General features: G+C 37.4%; 1 protein-coding gene across 1 annotated transcript in view; it reads right to left on the bottom strand.

Moving 5' to 3' along the window:
• The window catches only part of PCCA (propionyl-CoA carboxylase subunit alpha), a 270550-nt gene that overhangs the window by 186327 nt on the left and 58262 nt on the right, over positions 1–25961 (bottom strand). Inside the window, exons 6-8 of the mRNA XM_029960846.1 lie at positions 15211–15342; positions 8776–8812; positions 2940–3018 (exon numbers count right to left, since the gene is read on the bottom strand). Coding sequence (XP_029816706.1) covers positions 2940–3018; positions 8776–8812; positions 15211–15342 — 248 coding nt within the window. The remainder of the gene's footprint in view (positions 1–2939; positions 3019–8775; positions 8813–15210; positions 15343–25961) is intronic.

Below are 25961 nucleotides of genomic sequence, written 5' to 3'. Positions count from 1 at the left end.
CTTTAGAACTTGACCAAAATTTTGAAAAAAGCAATAGAAGGGAGAGTCAGGAGGGATTCAGATCTGAAAGTAAGAAGAAAAACAGCAGCCCTACCCAGAGGCAGGGGGCAACACCACAGCCTTCACAGTCACATGCATTTGAAGGGCTATTAAAAAATAAATAAATAAATAAATTATTCTAACAGTGGCAAAATTATCCCAGTATTTCTATTAGAAATACTAGCTGAAAGTTAACAAATTTTAGCTATAGTTGTAATAATATAATAATTATAGAGGATCTAAAACAATTGTCATCACTTGGCATATTTAAGGGATGTGAAAGATGAAGCACCAGTAAGTTGCCATAATAAATAATTCTGTAACAGCAGCAATGAAGTTGGTCACATCCATCTTTTCCACTTCCAGTGGCTATTTCCATGTCATGCCACACATACATTTAAGCCTTCTTGCAGCACACATAACCAGTTGAAACAAGAAAGATTTTCAACTATCCTGAAAATCCAAAAGTATGTTTCAAACAAGGAAAAGGTTTTTCACCTGGAGTGGGGTTAGGTACTGGAACAGGCTCCCCAGGGAAGTAGTCACAGCACTAAGCCTGTCAGTTCAAGAAGCGTTTGGACAACTCTTCCAGACATACAGTATGTTTCTTGGGGTTGTCATGTGCAGGGACAGGAGTTGGACTCAATGATCCTTGTGGGTCCCTTTCAACTCAGGGTATTGTATATTTCTATATAAACGCTTTTTGTTTTCAAATAGTATTTTAAATTAATCCCATGAGACAAAGCATTAATCCCATGAAACAAGTTTACAGATCAAAATATTACCAACAGTTCTTCACACTCACCTTGCATTTATGAACTCTGAAATGCAGAAGACCATTCAGATATTGGCTTTTCAGAGTCCGACCACAGCTGAAAATTGGTTTATTTATGGGATTACATGGATCTGGATGCAGCAAGACTATACATGAGACCACCAACTTTTTACGCAATATTAAAACTATCAGATACGTTATTTTGTCAGTAAAAGTTCAGTCACCTCCAAAACAGTCTTAGTTCCATAACACAACTAATGGACATGTACAATGCATCTTTTACAACCTCACAGATATTTTGTCAACACAGACTGGAAGATAAACCCAAATAATCTACTTTATATTTAAATCCAAAGTAAATCCGTTTGTCTTCAAGTTCTCTTAAATCTCACTTTTACCTTCCTGCAACAAATATTTTGTCAACTTAATTTTGCCTACCCAGAAACGTTAAAATAAGCATTTCTTTATGATACAAGCTCAGTAAACAGTGTTGATCTGTGACAATCTAAGTGTTCCATCTCTTAACATTCTCTTTATAATGTAATATTAGTCTTTTAGAGACTACTCTAATATAAGAGTATAAACACAAGGCTTGTATAGGTAACCAAAAGAATTATTATAAGAACATCATTGGTAAACAATGAGTTGAATGATACTTCAGAATGGAGTTGAACTCAATGATCTTTGTGGGTCCCTTCCAATTCAGAATATTCTGTGATTCAAAGGCTTTCCACAAACAAGGCAAGCAACTCAAATTATCATCATTAAATAGGATGGCGTCAAAGTAATATCACTCAATTAATTTAGTGATATTCAAAATATCCTTAGCCAGTTTCTATTAATACCAATCAGCTTTACCAGGGGACTTTCTAAACAGTAACCACAACTTTTCTCCAAGACAAACTGGCAATGATGATTTTAGATCCATTTTAAAACAGTTACTTTAATCAAGCTCCTTTGCTCCTTTCTGAACAAAACAAGAAACTAATGCCTTCCTTTCAAGTCCAACAGATGCAATTGCTGCCTGAATAAGATCAAGGTAACAATTTTGGATTCTAAAGCAGTAGGAAGGAAGCATCCTTGTAAGAAAGCAGGTTGTTCTAGATTTTCATTCTAATGAATGAAAACCTTCTTTTCCTATTTACATTCGAATACAAATGGACTAGAGGTAACAAGGTACAAATAAGCCCACTGTGTTTTCTTTAAATCTAAAATTTACCTGCTAGACATTCATTGTTCTTTTATCCAGTTTTTAGGTTTTGGCAAACATAAATTTAATAGGGGACAGAAAAACGGCAGGGAAATCTTGCAGGTGACTAAATTAATTAAAATTTCAGTTGTATTTTGAGTTAATTCCAGCACATGTACTGCTCTGTGTGGAAAGGAAAACAGTCAGGTTATTTTGGATCAAACAGGCTTCTTGTCACAAGTCTTTGAAAATATCAGAAAATACATTTTTCTGAAAGATCAGTGGCATGTAGAGTTGAGAATGGACTGTAAAACTTCGAATCAACAAAAAGCATCACGAACTGTTCAGGATTCGGACAACCACTAAGAGACAAGAAAATGTCTGTGTGTTTAAACAAATGTTGTTTCAAAACAGACAAAAGTACAGTAGTTTGCTGAGGCAAATATTTTAAACACAGAAGTACACAATTTATTAGAGCACATTCTGGTAACACTGTATGTGTTTCCACACATAAATTATCAGTCTCATCAACTTCAACAGAACTAATGGCATGCATTAATGTTTGCAAATCACGGCCAATGAATATTCTCCCTAAGAGAGACAATTAATAAAATCAGCATTCTGAAAGGCATACAGCAAAATGTTATTTACACTCTAAATTTACAGTCTCACACTGGACTAAGGGCAGTTGTAAGTGTTGTTTTTTTACTCAAATTAATGGACCGTGTTTTGTAAGGTTCGTGCAAGAATTAATTTGAAATAGGCACATGCAAACTTCTGAAGTACATCACTCACTATGTGAAAGGGAGAAAACCAAATAATATCTAATTTCTGTGTCTAACATTTCATATCTGCTCAACTGTCAGCTCACAGTGGCTTAATGGGACTTTGGTAACTGCAGCATTCATCAAGGCAAGCTTTTGGACAGCATCTCACCTGGTCTCTTCATCATCCCAAGCGATTCTCATGCCTTTCCCACCACCACCTGCTGAGGCCTTGATCATGACAGGGTAGCCTAACAGCGGGGAACAATTAGACAGAAGTTCAAACTTTGTTCAGTTGGTCAGAGGAACATGACAACTGACCACATGTCCAATAAAGCCAGTAGACAATAACTTCGTTTATTAAAACACTTTGTCTGGAGGGAGAACAGAGGAGAAATTTTTCTTTTCAAAACTTAGCTGTCAATGCAGTAATTTCTAAAGCCAAGGAAGGCTGTCTTCTCCAATTCATTTATACCAAAAAAACACTGAATGAATTATTCCCAAGAAATAAAGTGATTTATGAATAAAGCATTTGACCTTTTTAAGTTCATATCTCTTTATGAACAAAATTTTGTTCCTTTATTGCTGTTGAAATAAGCTGTGACAAAATTTTTCAAAAAATTAATAGTAAAATAAGCAGATCTTCATAAATTAATAGTCAAGAGATTGAGTAAACAAATCTGTATCTTATCAACATTTCTGGTGCAGTACATTCTAAATAAAAGAGCATCTCAAGAGCACTGCTGTTTGGATATTATGAAATTGAATCAGAAAACACAGAAAACAGATTATTGCTTTTTTTTTTTTACAATAAAAAAGTATTTTCCCCAAATAGACAAATAGTAAGAAAAAATGAGCAGTATAGATCTGACAGCATTGTACATAACTGGTAATATTTCACTCTCAGAATAAGACATAATACAGATATGAGTCAGGATATTAGTTTACTGAAAGTTAGAAAATTACAGTAACAAACAACATATTTGAAAAGCATATCTATTAATTTAAAAGATTTAGAAATAGTAATGATTATCTTTTAGTACAATCTGTTCATTTAAAGCAACTTCATATCAGAGAACTCCAACTTTCTCCACATGAACACATAGAAAACTGAAAATCGAGGATCTAATTAAAAACTTTTTGATGTTTCCACGACAGCAGAAAATCTTCATGTCTTTGGTCTCCAGTATGTTTAATCAACGTCACAACACTAAGGCAAATATCAGACCAGCTGATATTGTCTGGCGAGAAAAGTCTATTAGTCCTTGCAAACTTAAAACATATTCTGTAAAAGGCTTTGGTCTGGGGACAGAAAGAGACATTTGACTATGGTTCCTAGAAGCAGTCCAGTCTGCTATCATATGTGTAACTGCCATTTACAGTTTCTTCCTGGAATGTAGATCTACTCTTGCTTTCTCAAGTGATAGCAATACAACACACCCACCTCCTCCTCGTAGTCATCTAAGTGAAAGGAGGTTCAGGAGAAGATACTTAAAACAGCAAGATCTGGAAAAGCTTTTTCTTAAAAAGACTGAAATGGACACAAAAAAAGGCATGATACAAGCCTAAGAAACAGTAGTGTTGACTGGAAGACAGGACAGCAGCAACAGTACAAGAGAACATTAACAAAGAAACAGAAAAAAAAAAATCAATGAAATAGTTTCCAACATAACACCTTATTAGACTGTGAAACCCCCATGCTGTAAAGTGTTCATGTGGTTGGAAGCTATAGAGAGGTAATAATTAAGCATACGTAGAGCACAAACCAACTTCTTTTAGGCATGGATGACCAAAAGGCTACAAATTTTCAGGCTTTGAAGTCTAAAGTGATCACTACTTACTAGGTAGAAGGGTAAGACCAAACAGAGCTATGCAAATAACCTTCCTAGAGTCTTTTACATTTTCTTATGAAATCTGATGCTGTCCATATAGGGGGTATGGGCTAAGTCACAGAGTAAAAATGGGTTCAATCCAGAACTATTAAGTATTTTCAAGGCCTCTACAATACCAGAGATTAAAGGGTAAAGACAAAATACTAGATTGCATACAGCAACAGTGAAGTTCAACTGATTTTCATGAAATGCAGTAAATGTTAACATATACATACAGGTAACACTAGCGAAGGTAAACCTCTGGCAACACTGTTACCATCTGGAGACTCTCTCCAACCTAAGAGGTTGCAAGACCAAAATTTTGAAACAAGCATTGTTTTAAGCCTTATATGGCAAACTCACTATGGCAATTTCCATCACCTAATCTATCTTATTCAGTTACATGTACTTGAAAAAAATCATCATCAGTTATGCTAACATTTTCAGTCTAACAATATCAGTCTCTTGCATGGTTTGCTGATTTTAATTCTGTAAGCAGAGTCTAGTCCTCATGTACTGTTCTTTAGATTCAAAAGCAAAATAGGCAGGTTGACAGTGAGCCTTGGTTAGTCTTTATATGCTACAAGAGGTAGCTCATATCACATGGTTAAATTATCAGATAGCATACATGTATTATTAGTATTGCTCACCAAGTGTAGGATCACTGTGCTTCCCCTTCCTCCCACCTTTCATGTATAGCAGTTATATGTCAACCACATTTGTATGCAAGGCAGCTAAAGATTCCAAAGATCCACAATATAATTAAAAGTAGAATGAATTAAAAAAAAAAAAAAGACCACAAAGTAAGGATTGTTTTGAAAAGATACATACAGCTTTTCAGGTTGAGAAGAAAAAATTGCAACCTCTACATGTTAGGATGTAAATTAGCCGGTCCTCTGAAAATAAGGGTACTTGAGGTTTAGCTCAGATGTGCCTTTACACACTCCTTGCTCTCAGGGGCACTCTGCTGAAGAGCAGCTCTTTAGCCAACACCAAAGATTGAAAGGAAGGTTTCGTAAAATTTAAGTTTTGCATACGAGTTGTGTACAGGATGCTGAGATCAGGATGCATTACTCATCACTCTCCTAGCCTCTTTTGTACTACTCAGCAGCAATCAAAACTGTTGAAGTACGTTCACATGGATTGGTTGGATTAGTTGTGGGAAGGGAGAGGCATGCAAACAATTTTTAACAGCATTTACAAGTCCCCACAACAACAGCAAAGAGTCTCATACAAAGCAGACACATTTTTAAGTAGGTGTTAGGTTTTCAATCTTTCCCTCAAATTAGATGCCAATTCACATGAAATTAAAATTGCTTGTGAGATTAAAACCTACTCTCATTCTATAGTTTTATATTCCTGTGATGCATCTGAAGGATGGGTCTAAAGATCCTAAAAGGCAAGAAGGTAAGAAGCTGTCAGATTTGAAGATCATTGGGCATACTTTCGCTGTTACATAGATACTATTAAGTTAGGACTGCTTTGTTTCCAGGGCAGTTGCTATTCTGAGAATCTGAATGGTGAAAGGAGTAACCAAACTTCTGGTGTCCTACAGCTGTTAGTTCCCACCCTTTGCCACCATGGTTTTAGATGCCATTTAACCATTTTTATAAAGTTGCAGGTAGCAGACCACAGAATGCATTATGCAATATCAGTTTGAGCAATATTGCATGTGGCAATACCAGGTTCTTTTCAATATCCATTATTGGAAAGCTAGCAGTAACTAAATCCATGTCAAATGAAACATGACAAAAATCGACTTTTTCACCTCTTCAGTTTTGTACAGACTTTCCTTTAGTTTAACTGATTGCACTGCATAACTGTTCAATCCTTTCAAATAGAGGAATAAAACTTCCTAGAGTTTCATTGAGGCTTCAGAAATCAAGAAGCCAATAGTTCTTAATGTACAACTTTACAAACAGACCTAAAAGCAGCATGGGAAAAGAGCCAATGTAATTAAGCACTACCAACAGGATTACAAGAGAACAGCCCACACCAAAAAATAGAGAAGGAAGACTAAAGAAAGGAGCCCATAGAGCAATTTGTGCCTGAACTTCTTCCAATTCCTGATTTAGCCTAGTATATCTGTCACATTCTCTCTTGACAGCTCAGGAGCATATCTCAAATCAAGGGCAAAAATAAGGTTTTATACCTAGAAAATTTGTAGCCATAGATAATAATCACTGAAACAGATAAAGGCAGTGTTCTCAAGCCTGAAGTGTCATGGTTAAGTACTACTGGATCTTCAGCCTGAGCAGACCAGGGAGAAGTAGGAAAAAAATACAGGCAGTAAAAGAGTAAAAATGCAGTTTTACTGTTTTAAGCACTGAGCCACAGTTATCTCAGAGACCGAGACTCTGGATAAGAGAAATTAAAAACAATCTGAAAGTATTCCATGGCATATCAAGTGCTTTATACACAAAGACAAATGCATTATATATACAAGAGACTATAATTTCATCCCATTTTAGATCCTTCAAGATCACAATCACAGTTTTATTATGATCAGTGGTCACAATTAGACAGAAGCTTAACCAAACTAATCAACTGGTTGAAACGTAAGGAAAAAGCTAGAAAGGACATTTTTCTTTTGCTACTACATGGCATCACAGTACAAAACTTTTTTGTATCAAAACAGTTCCAAGAATTTTCCATCTAGATAAAGCACAACCCAGCTGTCTGTAATTGACTTTAATATCACAGATTTAAGACTGCCTTGATATAATGACCTCCAAAGTGCTACTGATGTCAAAGACAGGAACCAGTCAACAGAACACCAGAAGAAGTAAATTAAAAAAGAATAATTTTAAAGAGTGTCTAGAAAGCCACTGCATGCCTTTAAACTTACGTTCAACAAAACAGTTTTAAAAACACTTGCAGGAACACAAGAGAGAGACAGACTTTTGAACAGAAACTAAACTGAAATATAGTCATAATACTTTATTTCATAAAAAATCATATGCCTTTATTCAGAAGTAAAACCAATTTTTTGGAGGGAACTGGGATTTATTTACAGTTCTTTCTGAATGTTCCAATCTGGTTGATAACCTCTTCCTTCTGTTTCTGCTCCCATGACAGTGATCAGTGATCACTTGATTTCCCAACAAGGACACAAAGGTTGACCCACAGAAACACTGGCTTCAATTGTGTCAGCCTAAAAGTCAGACAAGCCTACACTGAGGGGTTTCAGGACAGTTAACCAGTCCAGGGTAAAGGCCCCAACTTAAACTGGAAAGATCTTACACCAATTACAAGTTATCTGCAGCAGTGCAAGTCCCACTTTCTATTAGGCACATAAGGCACAGCCATAGCTTTTGACACAGGTGAAATGTATTTGCAGCTAGATCAGCAAGAGAAGCTTCAAATGCAGATATCTGCTTTGAATTAGGTACCTGTGATAAACCTAAATAGTTTCTAATGGTTACTGTCTCAAAGTAAAAATGAAGGAAAAATCCCAAGGAAAATCAGAAAAATCTTACTGCCTTAGATTCTTCTTTTAGCAAGCATTTAATAACGTGTAATTTCAAGCATATGGTTTAGTATTTTCCCTAATATAAGCTTTAGTAAATAAAAGCCAAAACTCATTAAACACATATTACACTTAACCTTCATCAAAACGAGTCCCAGACAGTTTGCTGGTTGCTCTTTTCACCATTCTGTAAGATATTCAGAAGCTGAATAGTGACTTTATTCCAGCAAGCACAGAAGAAAGGCTGGTGCTCTGGATGATATTCAAGCTAACTGTAGTCCACACACTAATCAAAAATGAAGATCATAACATCACTGGTGTCAGCCTCCATATAAAGAGAAATACACCATGCCTAACTTCCATCATGTCCAATTGCAGATATACTTTGAAATAACTCCTTCAGTGAGCTACTCATTACTGCCTATTACAGGCCTTCCACAAATCATGGCTGCACTTGTTCTGTAAAGTCCAGTTTGAAAGCTCAAATGTGATGATTTAAGAGACAGCGCGTTAATGTCTAGATTCTTCTAGCCCCACGGGCAACAGGGAACTTAAAAACTATTAAAACATTATTTGTTCTATAGGGATTACTTATTACACATTCAATTTAGTCAACCATGTCTGCTGAGAGGCACACAAATCCCACCATAGCTAATTTAAGAACTTACCAATTTCCCTTGCAATTCTGACAGCTTCATCTGCATCCTGTAAAAGCAGGAAATGAGACCCAACGTTAATCCCATCAGCCATTGCACTATGTCCTGAGGGCAGTCATATATTGCACTACTGTCTCCTCCGATTCATTTAATGTTTGATTTTACAACCTTCTGACCCTTTTCAGCCAGAGGAATGTAAAATTAATACCATAAGTGGAATGTAAATTCTACCTCATCATTAGTATACTGAGAAACTCAAAGCAACAAGGAATCAGCTGACAGGAAACACAACCAGGATCGCAAAATGATTTTCTGCAGTTGTAGGAATTTAATGCTAGAATTTAGAAGTTTACAATCAATAATGGACCATAAATCACATCATTAAAGTTTGTCCACTACCAGCTTGTTTCTGCCCTCACAGATATTTCTTGTGTTTTCCTGGTTGCTGTCAGTAGGGGGAGTTGATTCTCTATTGTTTGGGAGTAATTCAAGTACAGAAAAAATCTTGCAGGACTTCTTTAAAGACAAATGGGTTTTGTTTACTGAAGAAAAAACACAAGGATTTCAATTCTGTAACTTCTGCATTCTGAATGCAGAATAAACCTTATATGCATCATTTTAAACTGTATCTGAAAGCAGAAGATCCCCATAATTGTTTCCATCTAAGAGTCACCATGTTACTAGCTTATGACAATTTTAAAAATCCTTTTGTTGATGCCACCTATTGCTTCAGCTGTCTCATACTACTGTAGCCTGGTACAGAAAAAAGTACTGTGAAATTCAGAGAATAAAAAACAAAATACTTATATTGTTTACTTTTCAGTAACCAAATTGCTTCTCCTGCAGTAGTTAATTCTAGTTTCTTCTACTGATAACAATACACTTCCATTATAAAAAAACAGAAAGAAAAGGGGTTAAATTATAGTGCCATGGGTTAAGTTTGAAAATTCCATCCAAATTTGCTAATATTTATACTATCCCATGACATGCATTAAAAAATTTGTATGGAAGGCAGTAATGTCTGGAAATCACCAGCTGCTAAGTGTGTCTGAAACTATAGGGGCTGACTTACGAACATTAAACTGAAACCTGATATTTTTAAAGCTTTCAAGGCAATCCGTTTTAAAAGCACCCAGGTCAGAACTTTAAAAAAAATACATAAGAAATGTTCATACCTGGTTCATTTATGTCCGATAATAAAACAAAATCCTCTTTAAAAGTCTTCAGTACCTAGTAACAGCCCCATGAAGAATAAGGGGGCTGGCAGGGGAAGTTGTCAGAAAATTTAATTTCCTTTCATTAGCTAGTCTGCTCCACAAATCGGTGCTTGTTAAGTTCAAAGCAGTCCTGAAAGCAACATCAGTTTTAAGTCTTTTTACTTCAGTCACATCTGTTAATGAGATTTTTCCAAATAACAATTGTTTTAAGTCAAGAGATAAATCTAGCAAAAAAAAACAACCCCCCCGAAAAAAAAAATCTCAGGGTTTACTGTTTTATTACACCTTGCTGCTTTCCATGACCCTGCACCCTCCAAATTTTAGCTAAAAAGGGATAAAATGCATGAAAAGGGTCATTTAAGAATGTTAGTGGTTTCCACACATTGAGTTTGAAGGTTCTTTGTTCCTGCCTGTGACAGTTATGCGAGAATACTTCCCCTTAATAGCCTCTCTGTCAGGAAGTGTTAAACCTGCCAAATGCAGACAATTAGAGCCTCTTGAACAAAATGCAGGAAGAGTGATGACTGATGAAGAGCTACGATTATAGTCGAGAAGGAAACTTTTACATTTCTTTTCTCTTGCAAATTCACCCATATATTTGCAAAACAGAATTAAGGGGGGGAAGCAAACAGGGTAATTTTTTTTCACTTAGTTACCTGCAAACAAGTGGCTAACTGATGCACTGCAGTCCACAGGAAGACAAGCTGCAAATCATTATAGGGAAACTTTTCACTGCCACTGTATTTTTATACATGCATACAACAACTTTAAGTAATAAGCGGCATCGTATCAGCAGCACTAATTGTGTCACTTCTGGCTTGAAAAGACTGCGCAGCACAGTTATTAATTTACAATGTTTCAACATCTGTTTCTTTTACAGTTCTAATATATTAGAATCTGAACGCTGAAATACAAGGGAAAAAAAAAATCAATGCCATACTCAAATTCTTTAGCCTTCGAAGAGAATTTCCAAACCAGAAAACAAAAATATGCTGTGCTTTAAAGAGAAAAATTAATGCACAAAAAAACCCGAACAACTGACATATTGAAGTCTCTGGTAAGTTTTTTAATCTTTTTCCCTAAGAAAGTACATTTTAGTATCATGAATTTCACTTGTGGATTACATAAATACAGAATTCAGTTCGAGTACTCAGAAAAGGTTAGGGTGGTTATTTTAGATTTTTGGTGCATAGAACTTATGGTATTCAACATTTGCCCAAAGAGAGCAAAAAACTGAATGTTATGACACTGCCTAACACACAAGTCCATATGTGCAAAATATACAAAGCCACACTGGAACTAAAAGCATTCTGAATTATTTTTTTAAAAGCAAGAGTCCTCAATGATTTACTGCTGTTTCCTCCAAAAACACATTAGCTACACTACCATTTTCCCAAAATAAATTGGAGACTGTAAAGAAATATATAATTTTAGCACCACCTTTTATTGTACAAATAAAAATGTTCAAGTAACCGTAGAAGTTTATAAAAATCCTAAGAGTTATAAAATGATGTCATACTGTTTTTACAAATAGGTGATTCCATTGAGTTAGGGATACATAAAATACTCATTTAGCATAAGAATTCCTAACCTCATAATTTCATGTACATGCCTCTCAGCCAGGTACCAGCAGGTAGAGACAGAAAAGCAAATCTGTTCTTGATGTAAAGGAATGCTAGGATAAAGCTGTTTTTTAAGAGACTCCTAGAACTGTAGAACATTTTATTAATTATGAAGAACTACATAATAGTTCTCATGGCTGAGGGCATTGGCCTTAGAGAACCTCCAGTTAGTTCATGTCTAGTCTCCTACCATCTCTTCAGCAATACAGTGATCAATTCAATACCAATACCAATACCCCAATGCAAAACTCATCCAAAACAGGTACCCAAAATTACTGTTAATTACAGTAAATTCAGAGCCCTGCTGAAGACCTTTAATGTGTCTACTGACATCAGTGAAACTAAGCAGACACAGAGACATTATTCTTCTGGGTCTACATCCAGCTGTGTTCTACCAGCCATAAAACCAGATTGTACGTGGTGAAACAATACAAAAATCATTCTTCCCCTGCCATTCCTTTGCCAGTTTTTCACCATGACATGTCCTTATACTCATTACTCAGCATCTACTTTCTCCTTGTCACCTATTCCCCTTTACTTATTTACAGTCAATACATCATCTGAGCTCCAACTTGAGTACAGCCATTGCTCACAGGATTAATGCTAATTCTTTTGATCAAGACTGTTTACCACTACCTCTTCCAATCGGGTTTTAGAAAACTAACTGTAGTTACAATTAGCAGTAGTTAATTTTGAAATTAATTACTTTCAAATGCTCTCTGGCTGACAGCACAAGACTCTGGTTCCTTACATGTGTAGACTGGACAACCCTTGCCCCAGCCAACTGAGAAACTTATCCAGGGATGAGAAGAAAATTACTCTTCATAAAACTGCCCTCTCCACTCCCATTCCACATCTTTCCATTCTCAGTTTCATATTTCAAATGCTAGAGCATCTGCCTGTATGAGAATAGTTAGTTGTGTCTGTTATGCCAAGCATCCTCCTCTTCAATCCTTCCAGGTCTTTAAGTATACTGTTAAAGGGCTTCCTTCTTTTACATTTAATTTCTACTCACTGGGAATTTTTCTGCATGCAACTTCTCCAAGACGTTATTACAAAAGCTTAGCAACTACAGTGCCTCCTATGTGTAAGTGCTAAGCAACATAAACAAGAGAGGAAAAACGTTCTTTATTCATGAAGGACCTATGTATCTGCAGCGCTATTTAACAAACTCTTCCAGTAACCAAGATTTTCAGTGCAGTCCTGAGTTGAATAATGAAGTTGAATAACACAAAGTTATTACTCTGTATTTGCTTTAAGTATTAATGCACAAAGAATATGTGTAACAGATCTGTCTTAATTTCTGGTATCGTCAGAGGCATCAATACAGTTTTCTTCCAGCTTCTCTAGAGTCTACCTTAAAGATGAAGCCATCTATAATCAACTCAAGTGTCAACCTGACATTTAACTCCTTTCAAAGACCTTTAAAATTTTTATTTCTCAAGAAAGAAAGCCCTCAAAGATTTTGAAAGATTCATAACTGATCAGAATAGGTCTCCCAGGAATGACAGAAATCCTAAACAGTCTCCAAGTCTTTGTGTGTTGCTCCTCTGAGGCACATATTTAGATCCATAGCAACTACGACAATATCAATTATCAGAAGCTTTATTTCCTAGAATTGGTAATCAAAGCACTGGCTAACCTAAAATTTTCAGCTCCCCTTCTGATGGAAACTACAATGCTGGCATCTGTGGACTTTCCTTTTTCTTATTTGGTGGGTATACTGCAGGTTGTTTTTTGGGTTTAGTTATGTATTCTTTTTCATCAACAGTCTTCAAATAATTAGAACTGGTGCAAGGCTGAGGTATGTGAAACTGATATGATATGGACACCTTGGGGTTAAGCAACTACCACATAGTTCCTTTCAGTAGCAGAAGATTGGAGTTGTCAACTCAATCCTACATTCCAGTTCCTTCACTTTTAAGAGTATCGTTGCCCATTGCCAACCAGACCACTAACACTTCCCTTTCATGTTAGGAAATTCAGATAATTGTCAAAAACAATGCAATTAAAGGTTTTGGAAACAACTGCATACAAGTAAGTAGATCAGTTTCACTGGTTCTATGTCTACCTGTTTCATTAACCATTATCCTATTTTGTCATATTTGTTTCTTTGTACTAGAGGAATAACAGACCTTTACATAATAATTAACTGATAAAGTGAAAAAAAACAGTATTTTGAGTATTTGCTTCTGCATTAGAGGAATTTTTGTGGTGTTTAAATGTTATCTCCTAATTAGATGTTTTTGTAGAAGTTATTTTTCAGGATTTCTAGGAGGAGATACAGGATGTCAGACAGAACAGAGAACCTTATGCACAACAGCTTGGCTGCTGTTAAATGTTATAAGTACTGAAGGACCACATACACAAGGACTGCTAAAACATGCAACAAAAACCTGAAAGAGTACAGTGTTCAACTTGCCACTGCCAGACTTCAGCATGGGCACAAGTGCCAGCCTAACACTCATATGGAGCTCCCCAGATAAAGAAGTCTTTCCACTTTTACCTCTTGCAGCATATCCCACTACCAGTCATTATACAGACCACACATTTCCATCACAAGTACTGAAAAGTTCTCTTGGGCATTTTGACAACAGCTATTTTGTGATTTTATCATTCTCTCTCACAAGTCAAGTTCTCCAGGCAGCCTCACTGAAAGAGGTAATTTTGTAGAGGCTTAGCCCCTTAGCGCTCTACTTACCTTTCTCATTTAGTTGGGTTTTGGGTTGTCTTTTTTCCTCTTAAGAGTCTAAAATCCAACTTAGCTAACACTCTTTTTCATGCATTTCAAAGTTTCACTCAAACTTTATTTGAAAAAAAAAAATCTAACTTGACATGTAAAGCATAAAAATTTCAATATAGGAAGTCAACATTTTATAATACACAAAAGTTTTAAGTGTATACAATAAAGGTTTTAAAAGAGAAAAGCATGTTTTAACTACATTAACAGAGACAATATAACAAGACACGCAGGAAAGCTTTTAAGAGCCCAGTACTTAATCACTATAGCACAAAATAAATGAAAACTAAAATTTACTTTAACTCTACAAACTACAAAAATATTTTTAATGTTTCTTTAGAGAACTGTTGAAAATCATTCCTTCTAAAACCACAGGAAGAACACTTGCTGAAGATTCTGACAAAGAGCCACTAACTTCCCCCATCCTCACCCCGAGTTTTGCAACATATGAAAATCTGCACCATCAGCAAAGACCATAAAATGGAAATTTGACGCCCTTTAACAAGCTCCAGTGTTAAACTCAGGACTGTCAAGATGTTGGCCAACAAGAAGACCTGAGAAATGTAAAGATATGCAGATAGTTGAATCCACATCTGGCATTTAATACATTTAGCTGCCCTCATGTTAAATTTAAAATATTTTTAGAGACTCCACTGAAGAACTCCTTAATACATCGTTTATTATCATGGATTTTCTCTTCTTTTCCAAAGCTCTCTTGCTAGCAAAAATCTGTACTCCATTTTTAATTACATCTTACTGAAAAAGAAGATAGAATTATAATTAGATTCTGCATCAGACCTTCAATAAGTGTACTTTGATTTAGACACTGTTCCTACAGTGGGCAGACAGTAATTAAATGATTTCTCACCTTGACTACTCCATCAAAGCCAGGGATCGTGTTGACCTTTGCATTCTTGGCTAACAATTTGCTTTCAATCTTGTCTCCCATAGCTTGAATAGCATGTGTGTCAGGTCCAATGAAGGTGACACCTTCCGATGCCTGTGAAGACAATAAAACTTTAGGAGACAAAAATAAAAATCAGCTTTTCTTTACACAGGTATTTTTCTCCTTTTGAACTGATTAATACAATAATGTTTATAAAACAGTAATCTGTTTATGTAACAACCTAGCAATATACTCACATTTCAGACATTAAAAATGTGTATGACCTTGTGAAACTATGTATACACATAGATTCAAAGCCCCTATAATTAGCATTTGTATAAATCAAAGCCAGGCCAGAGAAAAATAGCTGCAAGTGAAGGTACTCCAGTCTGAAAGTTCAAAATATCCCTTTAGAAAATAGAGGCTAGTTAACTCACCCTTGAAACAGCCATAAGTGATTTACAAAGACACACTTGCTAAACTCTAACTCTGAGAGGATCATCCAAACACCTCGAACTCTGTCAGGCTTGGTGCTGTGACACTTCCCTGGGGAGTCCGTTCCAGTGCCCAACCACCCTCCGGGTGAAGAACATTTTTCTAATATCCAACTTAAATCTCCCCTGACACAACTTTAGGCTGCTCCCTTGGGTCATGTCACTGGTCTCTACAGAGAAGAGATCAGTACCTGCCCCTCCTCTTCCCCTCACAAGGAAATTGTAACTGCAATGAGGTCTCCCCTCCATATCCTCTTCTCCAGGCTCAACAGACCAAATGACCTCAGCCACTCCTCATACGCCTTCCCCTCAAGGCCCTTCACCATCTTCATTGCCCTCCTTTAGACACTCTCTAGGAGCTGTATATCTTTCTTATACTGCAGTGCCCAAAACTGCACACAATATTAAAGGTGAGGCCGCACCAGCGCAGAGCAGAGTGGGACAATCCCCTCCCTTGACTGGCTGGTGATGCTTTGCCTGATGCCCCCCAGGACATGTTTGGCCCTCCTGGCTGCCAGGGCACTGCTGACTCACATTCAACTTGCCATCAACCAGGACCCCCAGGTCCCTTTCCATGGCACTGCTTTCCAACACCTCATTCCCCAGCCTGTTTGTACATCCGGGGTTGCCCCATCCCAGGTGCAGAATCCTGCACTTTCCCTTGTTGAACTTCATATGTTGGTGATTGCCCAGTCCTCTAATTTGTCCAAGTCTCTCTGTAGGGCTTCCCTGCCTTCGAGGGAGTCAACAGCTCCTCCCAGTTTTGTGTCATCTGCAAACTTGCTTAGTATCCCTTCCAGTCCTGTGTCCCAGTCATTTATGAAGATGTTGAAGAGCACAGGGTCTAAGATGGAGCCCTGTGGAACCCCACTAGTGACAGGTCACCAGTCTGATGCTACCCCATTCACTATTAACCTCTGTGTTCCATCCATGAGCCATCTGCACACCCATCACATGATCTGTTTATCCAGATGGATCCTGTGAGAGACAGTACCAAAAGCTTTACTGAAATCCAAAAAGATTATATCAACTAGCTTCCTTCCCTTGATCAGTTAGGTGGTCATAAAAGGAAATCAGGCTGCATAAGCAGGACTTCCTTCTCATGAAGCCATGCTGGCTCTGACCAATGACCGTGTTGTCTTTCAGGTGTTTTTCAATACTTCCCAAAATAATCTGCTCCATAACTTTACCAGGCAAGTAAGTGCCTCATAAGAAGTGAGACTGACAGGTCTGTAGTTTCCAGGGTCCTCCTTCTTGCCCTTCAACGTTCACCAGCTTCCAGTCAGCTGGGACCTTCTCCAGATTCCCAAGACTGCTCAAAAATTATGGAGAGTTTTGCAATGACATCAGCAGCTCTTTGAGGATTCTGGGACAAATCACATCATTCCCCATAGATTTGTAGGGATCCAGCTGAAACAGTAGATCCCACACAGTTTCAGGGTTGACTGGGAGTTGGTCATTCTCACAGCCATGATCCTCCAGCTGAGGGCACTGAGACCCCCTTGGTCCTTCATCCATGTTGAAGACAGGCAAGGAAAGCGTTAAACACCTCTGCCTTGTCTCTGTCCCTGTTTGTGAGGTGACCATCTGTAACAGGACAATGATATTTCTATACTGCCTATTGCCATTAACGTATTTGAAAAAGCTCTTTTTATTGCCACTCACATTTCTGGCAGCTTCAACTCCAGTCGAGCTTTGGCTGCATGAATTTTCTCCCTACAGTGGTAAGCAGCATCTCTGACTTCTTCCCATGTCACTTGATCTTGCTTCCCCTGGGCACACACGTTCCTTTTTTGACTTATTTCTAAGACAAGGTCCCTGCTCAGCCAAGCCAACCTTCTGCCTCCCCTGCTTGACTTCTGACACTTGGGAATTGTCTGCTCCTGTGCCCTTAGGAGGTGATGCTGTTTTTTTTAAGTTGGGGAACAACATCCTTCTATTCATGATCTTACAAGACCCGAGAGATCCCAACATGCCTGGGAGTCATCACTTTCACTGTCAGCAGCTTCCTAGCATGAAGAGTATAACAGCAGAAGCTCTAAGTAGGCAAGTTCTCATCATCCTAGCTAACAGGGTGCTAGAAATAGAGAAAAGATCAGATAAGCATTACAGACACACCAGGAAGCTCAGTGCAAAGACACCCAAACCAAATGCAGAGCATCACTTCTGCTACAAAGGATTGTTAGCTTCAATTCACAATGAACCAGCTGAGGTTTCATCTCAGCCCAACTCTTCTCTACTACATTCAGCTTCTTAGCTCAGCAACTCAGTAATACTGATTTGATTAATGGATGCCTTACCAAGCTGGGAAGAGTGCAATAGGAGGAAGGAAGAGAAAGGACGACCAAAACAAGGATGCAGATCTATAATTATTTAGTGTTCAAATCCTTTGGCACTACAAGAAATTTACTTTTTAAAGAAGCAAAGAGTTGACACATGAAACCATTGTGGGACAAAGTTTGGATCTGACTTTTTCAGAAAAAAAAAGATTTTGGTCTGAAAACTGATACTTCATCCTCTCTTAACAAGGGAGTTGCAAACAGGCACTTGCATATACCTGAAGATAAGGTAGAGTTCTCTTCTGTCATCAGACTGTATTCCAATCTCAAAAAGCTGTGTAGAAAAGGTTCATTTACATACTTAACAACTGGAGATTACATTGTCCCTCTTGTATCACTTCTTACCTGGAAACACCTTGTATCTACAGTTTCTGCCACAACACTGGCATTTACATCCTGATCAATACCACTTTAAACTCCATTATGTATTGCTTCCTCTCCTCACTTTCTTCTCAAAGTCTACCACTAAAAACATGGACTCACCAGAGGTCAAGATAGTGGGCCCAGAACTTTTGCTGCCCTAACAGACCATCCAAGACTTCTATCTTGCAGTCTATTTCCGTACTCTCACAGTATTTCTCTCTCTCCTCTGACTTTGTTCTGATAGAAAATAAACCTTCATTCCAATTGGGGGTCACTGGAGGGGATCGAAATTGCATTCATGACATCAGCAAGCACACACCTTTCCAGCAAAAGGCATATAGGGGACATTGTGCTTGACTTACTGTCTCATCTCACTGGCCTGTGGTATGGACTTTCCAAGTACCTGGTTCATTCCCTGCTCCTGTCCAAACAGGTAGCTGGATAAGAAGAGAACAGTACCACTCAGGAGAGATTCATGAATCACCTGAGAAGGAATGCTCCAGGCCATTTCAAGAAATTAATCTTCGCATCCATTATATTTTTTACATGAATCCTATAGAGCTGTAATATTCCACATGGATACAGCCAATGCTACTTATCAAAAATTAGGTACCAGATGATATGTAGCAGATTCACATTACTCTAATGCAAATATGACCTGGTACAACCTGCATCTTTGTCTTTTTTTAATGTATACTTTTCATAACCCAGAATTTACAAACTGCACTTGTCTAGACATGCACCTCTCGGCTTTAACTGCTTTCAACCTTTGTACCTTACACATGGTGAACAAGCAGCAGCTTAGTACCACCAGCTATTCCCTGATATGGTTAGTCAATTTGGGCAGTTACCACTGCCAATTACTTTCCAGCAACAAAACCTGAAACACAATAGTTTAACTCAATGTGATGTCACAGGACATCTAAACCCACATCACTCTGCATGTTGCAACATCCATAAATCAAAAATAAGTCATCAAACCAAAGGAGCTCCACTGGTTTCCAGCCAGTATGTCTAACCATCTCTTACACAGAAGAAATGTGCATTGCCTGACATGACTTGCAACTAACTTTAGATAAGCACACATAAAAAGACTTTGTCAGCTCAAGGTACTACTGAACAAACTCTTGAAAGTCTTGCTACAATAATTTAAGTCAATTTAACTCAAAGATGGTTGTTCAAGCCCTCTGCCAAAGCTTCTCAGTTCATCACCAGAAAAGCATCCTGCCTTCTTCACCACCAACCATCACATAATGTAGTAAACGATCTGTTCAAAACTCTACTGCCCAATACTGAAAAAGTAAAAAATAGACCACAAGAAAGAATGTGGTAGAAACATCTTAAGCTCCCACAGATATTTACCAGCACTTCACCATCAGCATCCTTAGTTTATCAAACACATAGAAGTGGTGAAACTGTACCAGAAAAACTTCTAGTGTCTGATAACAGTCTGTCCACAGACAGACTTGTTAGTGTCATAGCAAATACTAGAAACTCTGCTGTACATACACAAGCTTACACACTGCATATCAAACAAGCTCTTCCAAAAGTTCTGTTACTCTACATATTCATAAGCATATTTCAGCCTGGAAGACTAGTTATCCAGCTGCAGGGAACATATAAAGTTTCACCATAAACATGCACCAGCATTTTCTTTAGAAACATGTCTGTGATACCTGCATATCACTGTTCTACTTTGCACAGTCAAAAGTACAGGCAAAAAACAAGGAATATAAAAGAAAGTTAATTTTTAGTTGCCTTAAGTAGTAGATAATGAATTTTCCCCAAATCCCCTCTATTTTTGAAAGCAGTAGCAATACGTGTAATTGTCATGTAAGAAGAACTGTGAGCAGTTCATGCTCTCTCCCTTTTGGTTTTTTTTTTAGGCCTGACAAAAGCCTTATTCTACCCTCAGGAAATGTGGGACTCATAATATAGCAAAAACTAAATGGCAAAGTACGACAAGTCAAGGCAAAATTTGGAAAACCCATTTGGGAAGTTCATGATTGAGCTATTTGTTACCTTCACAGTCTGTCAAACACATCTGACTGCTCTGGGAACAGAGTGGGCCAAACAGACCTATGTTAGTGTAAATCACCATATTCCCAACATCTGAAAAGGACCTGCCCATCTGACAAAGGGTAATGGACCTTGTGGACCTGAGGTAATTGAAGAGACTGATTCTAGAAGAGGAGATTCCTTTGCACCTCCTCCCTGAAATTATGAATGCAGATATTCACAACTACTGCATTATACAGTCAGCAGTGGATTCAGCCTCAGTGACAGCACAAACGGAACTAAAGATAGGAGGGAAAACTGCATAATAAACTTTTATACACACTAGCTCCCTTGGCAACATATACTCTTCTGTGGGCTTATGAATCTGTGGTAAACCAGTCATCTCACTGCCAGGCCTCCAAGAGCTGCAGGAAATGATTGAACAGTTCCAATCCAGCTTTAGACAAAACAAGTGATATTGAAATTTATCCTCTGTCTTTTACTATGTTAGTAATGGACAATTAAACACACTTTTTGGTGTCTTCATTTGAGCCAAGATATTTGAATCTGCATGTGACACCAGCTTAACAGGAACAGCTTCAACCAACAAGGAGGTATGCCATGTACAAAAACATGACTCTCAAGAATCTTATGTTTTCTTTTTCAGAATCATTCAGTGAGGGGATTTTTCCATTCACAGCATGCTGATGTGGCAAAATAAACTCCAAGTGCCCAGTTGCTTCCAGGTGCAAGCGCTCCCATAATTATCCACAGAATATACCACACAGAAGCAGTGGTAATAATAAAGACTTTTTGCTTGTTCCTTCCCTGGTACCTGAAATGGCTAATTATAGGAAAATGTTTCCCATTTCTGATGAAGAAATGGATGAGAGGATAGAGATCTCAAGAGCAAATGTAGCTGCTCTACCTTATTGAAAATAAACTTTCATATGTAAACACAGAACTGGTTTTAAACAAATTCATGAAATTTACAGGAGAACCCAAACAATCTGTTACACAGTGCCATTGAATCACAAGTTCTCAAACTCAGACTTACATATGATGTTTTCAGGATTATCCAAACTCAGAGTGATACTTATGGAAGACAGTAACAGTAATTCAGTCAGGAGGAAAGGCCTTAACCTCAGACCTGCTGGTTGGGTATCCCCCTTCTTTAATGGCAGGTTTTAACACTCCTCAGCTGACCTAGATGACCAACATGGCAGACGATGGTCTATTTTTTAGAGTGCTTTCCATCATTTTCCTGAGATGCAATGAGCTAAACAGAAAGAAGCTTAATGGGCACTTGAAGGAAGGACCACATGAGCTGCTGGTGCATGCAACTGGGAACAAGAACGCTCTTTTGGGGTAAAGCCTAGGTATTGTCATGGATCACCAAAAGTAGTAATTCTGTAGCAGGTCAGTGAAAAACAGTTCCTCCAGTCTTGGTTAGAATGAAATAAGCAGAACTTGTGAAGACAAAGGATCTTCAGAATATACACACATGAAAGGTAAGACAATACTAACTGTACAATAGCATCCTTCATTAGAAAAAGTGTTTTTACAAAAGGAGTCATGCTGAACAAAAGCAAATTATGACCTTCTGTACAGGCTTACAACAGAGTGAATACAGTATGTTACGTAAATCAATGGATAGATATGCTAGAAGGGGAAGAGCTGTAGCCAACTGTTCTCTGACTATACCTGCCTTTGGCTACTGTAGTTACTTCTGGAGGTTTGGTTTTTGTTTTGTTTGAGAACTTTGGAAGAAGACAGATTATTACAGTCACCTTGAGTTCTAGAAGCAGCAGGTAGGTAGACTGGGACAGCAACTAGCCTCGAAAGCAAAACGTAAATTGACAATTGGAAAAGTGACAGTGCCCAATGAACCTTGCTAGAGGAAGTAGGTGGTGACAAAGAACTGTGCTTCCCAGACTGTCAGACCTCATGGCTTGTTCCAAATTCTACTTCAAAATCAAAACTGTTACTTGGGTCCAAAACACACAGCAATTTAGAGGTCAGAACTCACCACACAAGCTATGTGACACTACTGTGCCATTTTAAATATCTGTACTTGCTGTCTCAAACAGGAGTACATACTGTAAGAGAAAGTAACACATTGCAAGTGTTTCTTTTGAAAAGAAAAAGCTAGCAGAATAAAAAAGCCTTACCTAAAATTGAACACAGCAGCAAGAAGTTTGTCTCACTTCTTAAAACTGAGTTTAAAGAACACTAAAGCATTTTCAAAATCACTACCTTAAGAAGATAACTGCTGAGCAGCAATACCAAAAAAAAAAAAAAAGAAAACTAGAATACAATCATTTTCTTGGAAATGAACCAACACAGATACCAGTTTCCATGTTTAACCTTTGGCATGGGGAGGGAGATGTGTTAATAAATTCCCTTTAAACCATCACTCTAAGAAATATTAACTGATTCATTTAACCCTGGTGTGAATCTGTTAATACTGGTCTCCAAAGTATAGTTTAAACTATGCAGAGCCACGAAAACCCATTCATCAGCTACCAGTACGACCAGAAACTTCTGACAGACCAAATGCAAACAGGCCTTATCCAAGCCCCAAACATGCTTTCTCTGAAGCAGGCTGGGAATAGAATGCAGGAACAGCATATAGTTGTATATCATATATATATATATATATAGGCATATTTATGGGGTTTTTTTAATGTAGTATATGTATAGTCAAATGCTGGAGGTGGGAAGAGAGAACTCTGTTAGACTACTCTAAAACTCAGCTTAAACAAAAAGCACAGTTGCTGAACCAGTGTAAACACAAGCTAAGGCTACTTAACTTCACTGTTCCAAAAAAGTGTGCACCTCAGAAAAGGTGCAGGACCTCCTGCATAAACACCAGGGAATGACCAGAATAAAATTAGATGCTCAGCATCACCTTGAGCACAAATGCTGCATGGAAAATAGCTTTTAAATAAACTTTAAAGTCATCTACCCTTTAATTCCACAGAAGTGGTAAGTTTACAAAGTAAAAAAAAGGATCAGGCTGATCTGTAGACATCTTCCTTATAAAGACACAAAATTGTGAACTCGTACTATCATAGATTATATGTACAAAGAATAAATGTACTTGAAGGGATTTAATTCTGCATTTCAAAATTAAACACTCTCATTCACCAAACATTTCATAGTGTATATTATAACTTCTAAGTGGAAAAAATCGTTCCAGATCATATCTTTGAAGGTGAAAGAAGCACAGAAGCAGCTTTTTCCAAGTACCCAAAGCACAACAGACTAAGTACCACCTCTGTGGCTCTACACTTAAAAGTTTTCACTTAGAACTTCAGCTTGCTGATCAGATCCAAACTTGATAATTTCACTTCGAAACAATTAAACAGTTTAGATGATCTATATATTTGTCTGTCCAGAACCTAAATTCAATATTGAATTATCTGAATTTAGAAGCATTTCTCAACTATAAAATATAAAACTTGAACATACAGGAGTTTGCATGACATGCCACTGTTAATGATTAATTGCTTCACCATCTATGAAGCATCACACACACACCACCCAAATGCACAGGAACTTAGCCCTGGTATGCTGCAAAAAGCTTAAGTATTTGACTATATCAGGAGTAAAAAATACCCAGAAAATTTAGGGAGAAACTTGAGAATTTTCCCTGGATGGTTTCCATATTGCTTTTCTTTACTTCGTGGCATTGAAACCATCCTTGATTTTTACATGATAAAAGAAATCTGTGGAACTAATCCTAGAAACCTCTCTCTGTTTCCTTGCTTAACACCTCCAGGCGACAGAAAAGACAAAATACTTCATTTGCATCCTTAAACATTAGAAACTGCGAATGAGCCTTTTCAGCTGCAAATGTTATTGCATCTACATTTCCAGAAGAGAAAGAAGGTTAAACAGCCTACTCAGGTTTATGTTAACTCATCTCTTTTTAGCACTGTGAGCAGCACAAAGAGCAGAGAATGCGGAAGCTTAACAGCAGAACCTCTTTCTTCATTAAGTTCAATTAGATCCTGGCAATGGATATAGCTGCTGATTACATGAAGATAAAGAGAAGAAATCAGGTATGCACAAAGGAAATGGCAAACACTAACAAGCGTAATCTTAGTCCTCCGGATCATCTAGACTCATGAAGACCATTTCATTTTTCATGCAACACAAAATAGTTCTCAGTTGCATGACCACACAAGATTCTGTATGATGTAAAAGTAGCATTTGTTTAATCATTAATTCAAACTTAGTTTAAAATGTGATGTGCCAGTGTTGCACAAAGCCATCCTGAATATGTTAGTAAGGTAAGAAAGATTCCTTGCTTATCAATAAATACTCCACCCAATTAAATAATAAATTTGAGCCACAAATAGCCAAATCTATTAACTACTTGAAAATACAATTAAATACAATTTGTCCTCTGAGAGTATTAGATCTATTGACTTTTTTTTTAATTAAGATTCAAGTTACATATTTTTAATTTGCTTGGAGGAGGGAGAAGCACTTGGAATTACCGTATTGAATTCAGCAGAGAAAGTTAGCAGCACTTTATTTTCTAGGACGTTTGGTTCTAGTTTGGAAAAAGTCTTCAGCTTTGCAAAGAACATTCAATGATATGTTTAACAGAAAATAGACATTAGTCTAAATGAAAACCAGGCAGTCATGGAGAAAAAAACGGGACAGAACGATGAGGGGGAGAAACACCAGAGGATCACTGTAGCTAAAACAATACCTCACATTATCAAGGACCCAAGTTTATGACATGGACAAAATTTTCTATGTCAAACTGAAAGTTCAGTAGGGAAGACAAACTAAATAACAAACAGTTCAAAAACCCCAATGTTAGAGCAGATTAAGAAAATGCATGGGCACAGGACATATATTCTTAATACAGCCACACTATTTCTCCTGTCCTAAAGCTGCACGTGAAGCTTTGCAAATGTATACAAAACACAAGCATATAGCTTGATTAGTAAGCACACTTAGCAATACCTTAGCTTGTGTTTTTCAAGGGAAGGACAGAAAAAAAACAAACCAACCAAACATGAAAATACATTTAGAAGTCAACAAGTAATGAAAAATTAGCACTGTGTTATTGAGATGTTACACTGAGTTTGCAGTCAAAGGATATTAATTATATGCCTGCATGTTGAAAAAAAACTGTTCAGTATTTTTCCAGACATTCTACAATGCTTTCCAAGTTAGGTGACCATGATTATATTTATACTGTATATTCAGAAACCAAAATAAAACTCATGATGACTGTTCAAGCTCTCACCACCCTGAATTTACTGAGGATTTAAGCATAATCACAACCAGGAAGATAAGTGACCCTAGAATCGCATTCATAATAACCACTAATAAATACATTGAAAAAGTGTCACTTCTCAAACATTGTAGAAAACAAAGACACTGAATAAGCAACACTCTTGATAAAAACAAGAGTGTTAAAAGCCCACTGCCCTGACTAAATTCTAACATGGATAATTCCATTCTACTGACCTACAGTGCCCTTCTCTTAGCTGGCTTGTGTACTTTAAAATCC

The sequence above is a fragment of the Manacus vitellinus genome, unplaced genomic scaffold (genome assembly GCF_001715985.3).
Source record: "Manacus vitellinus isolate BGI_N305 unplaced genomic scaffold, ASM171598v3 scaffold_2_pilon, whole genome shotgun sequence".
NCBI lineage: Eukaryota > Metazoa > Chordata > Aves > Passeriformes > Pipridae > Manacus > Manacus vitellinus.
Note: the sequence above shows the minus strand (reverse complement) of the source record. Positions and strands in the feature narration are given on the sequence as shown.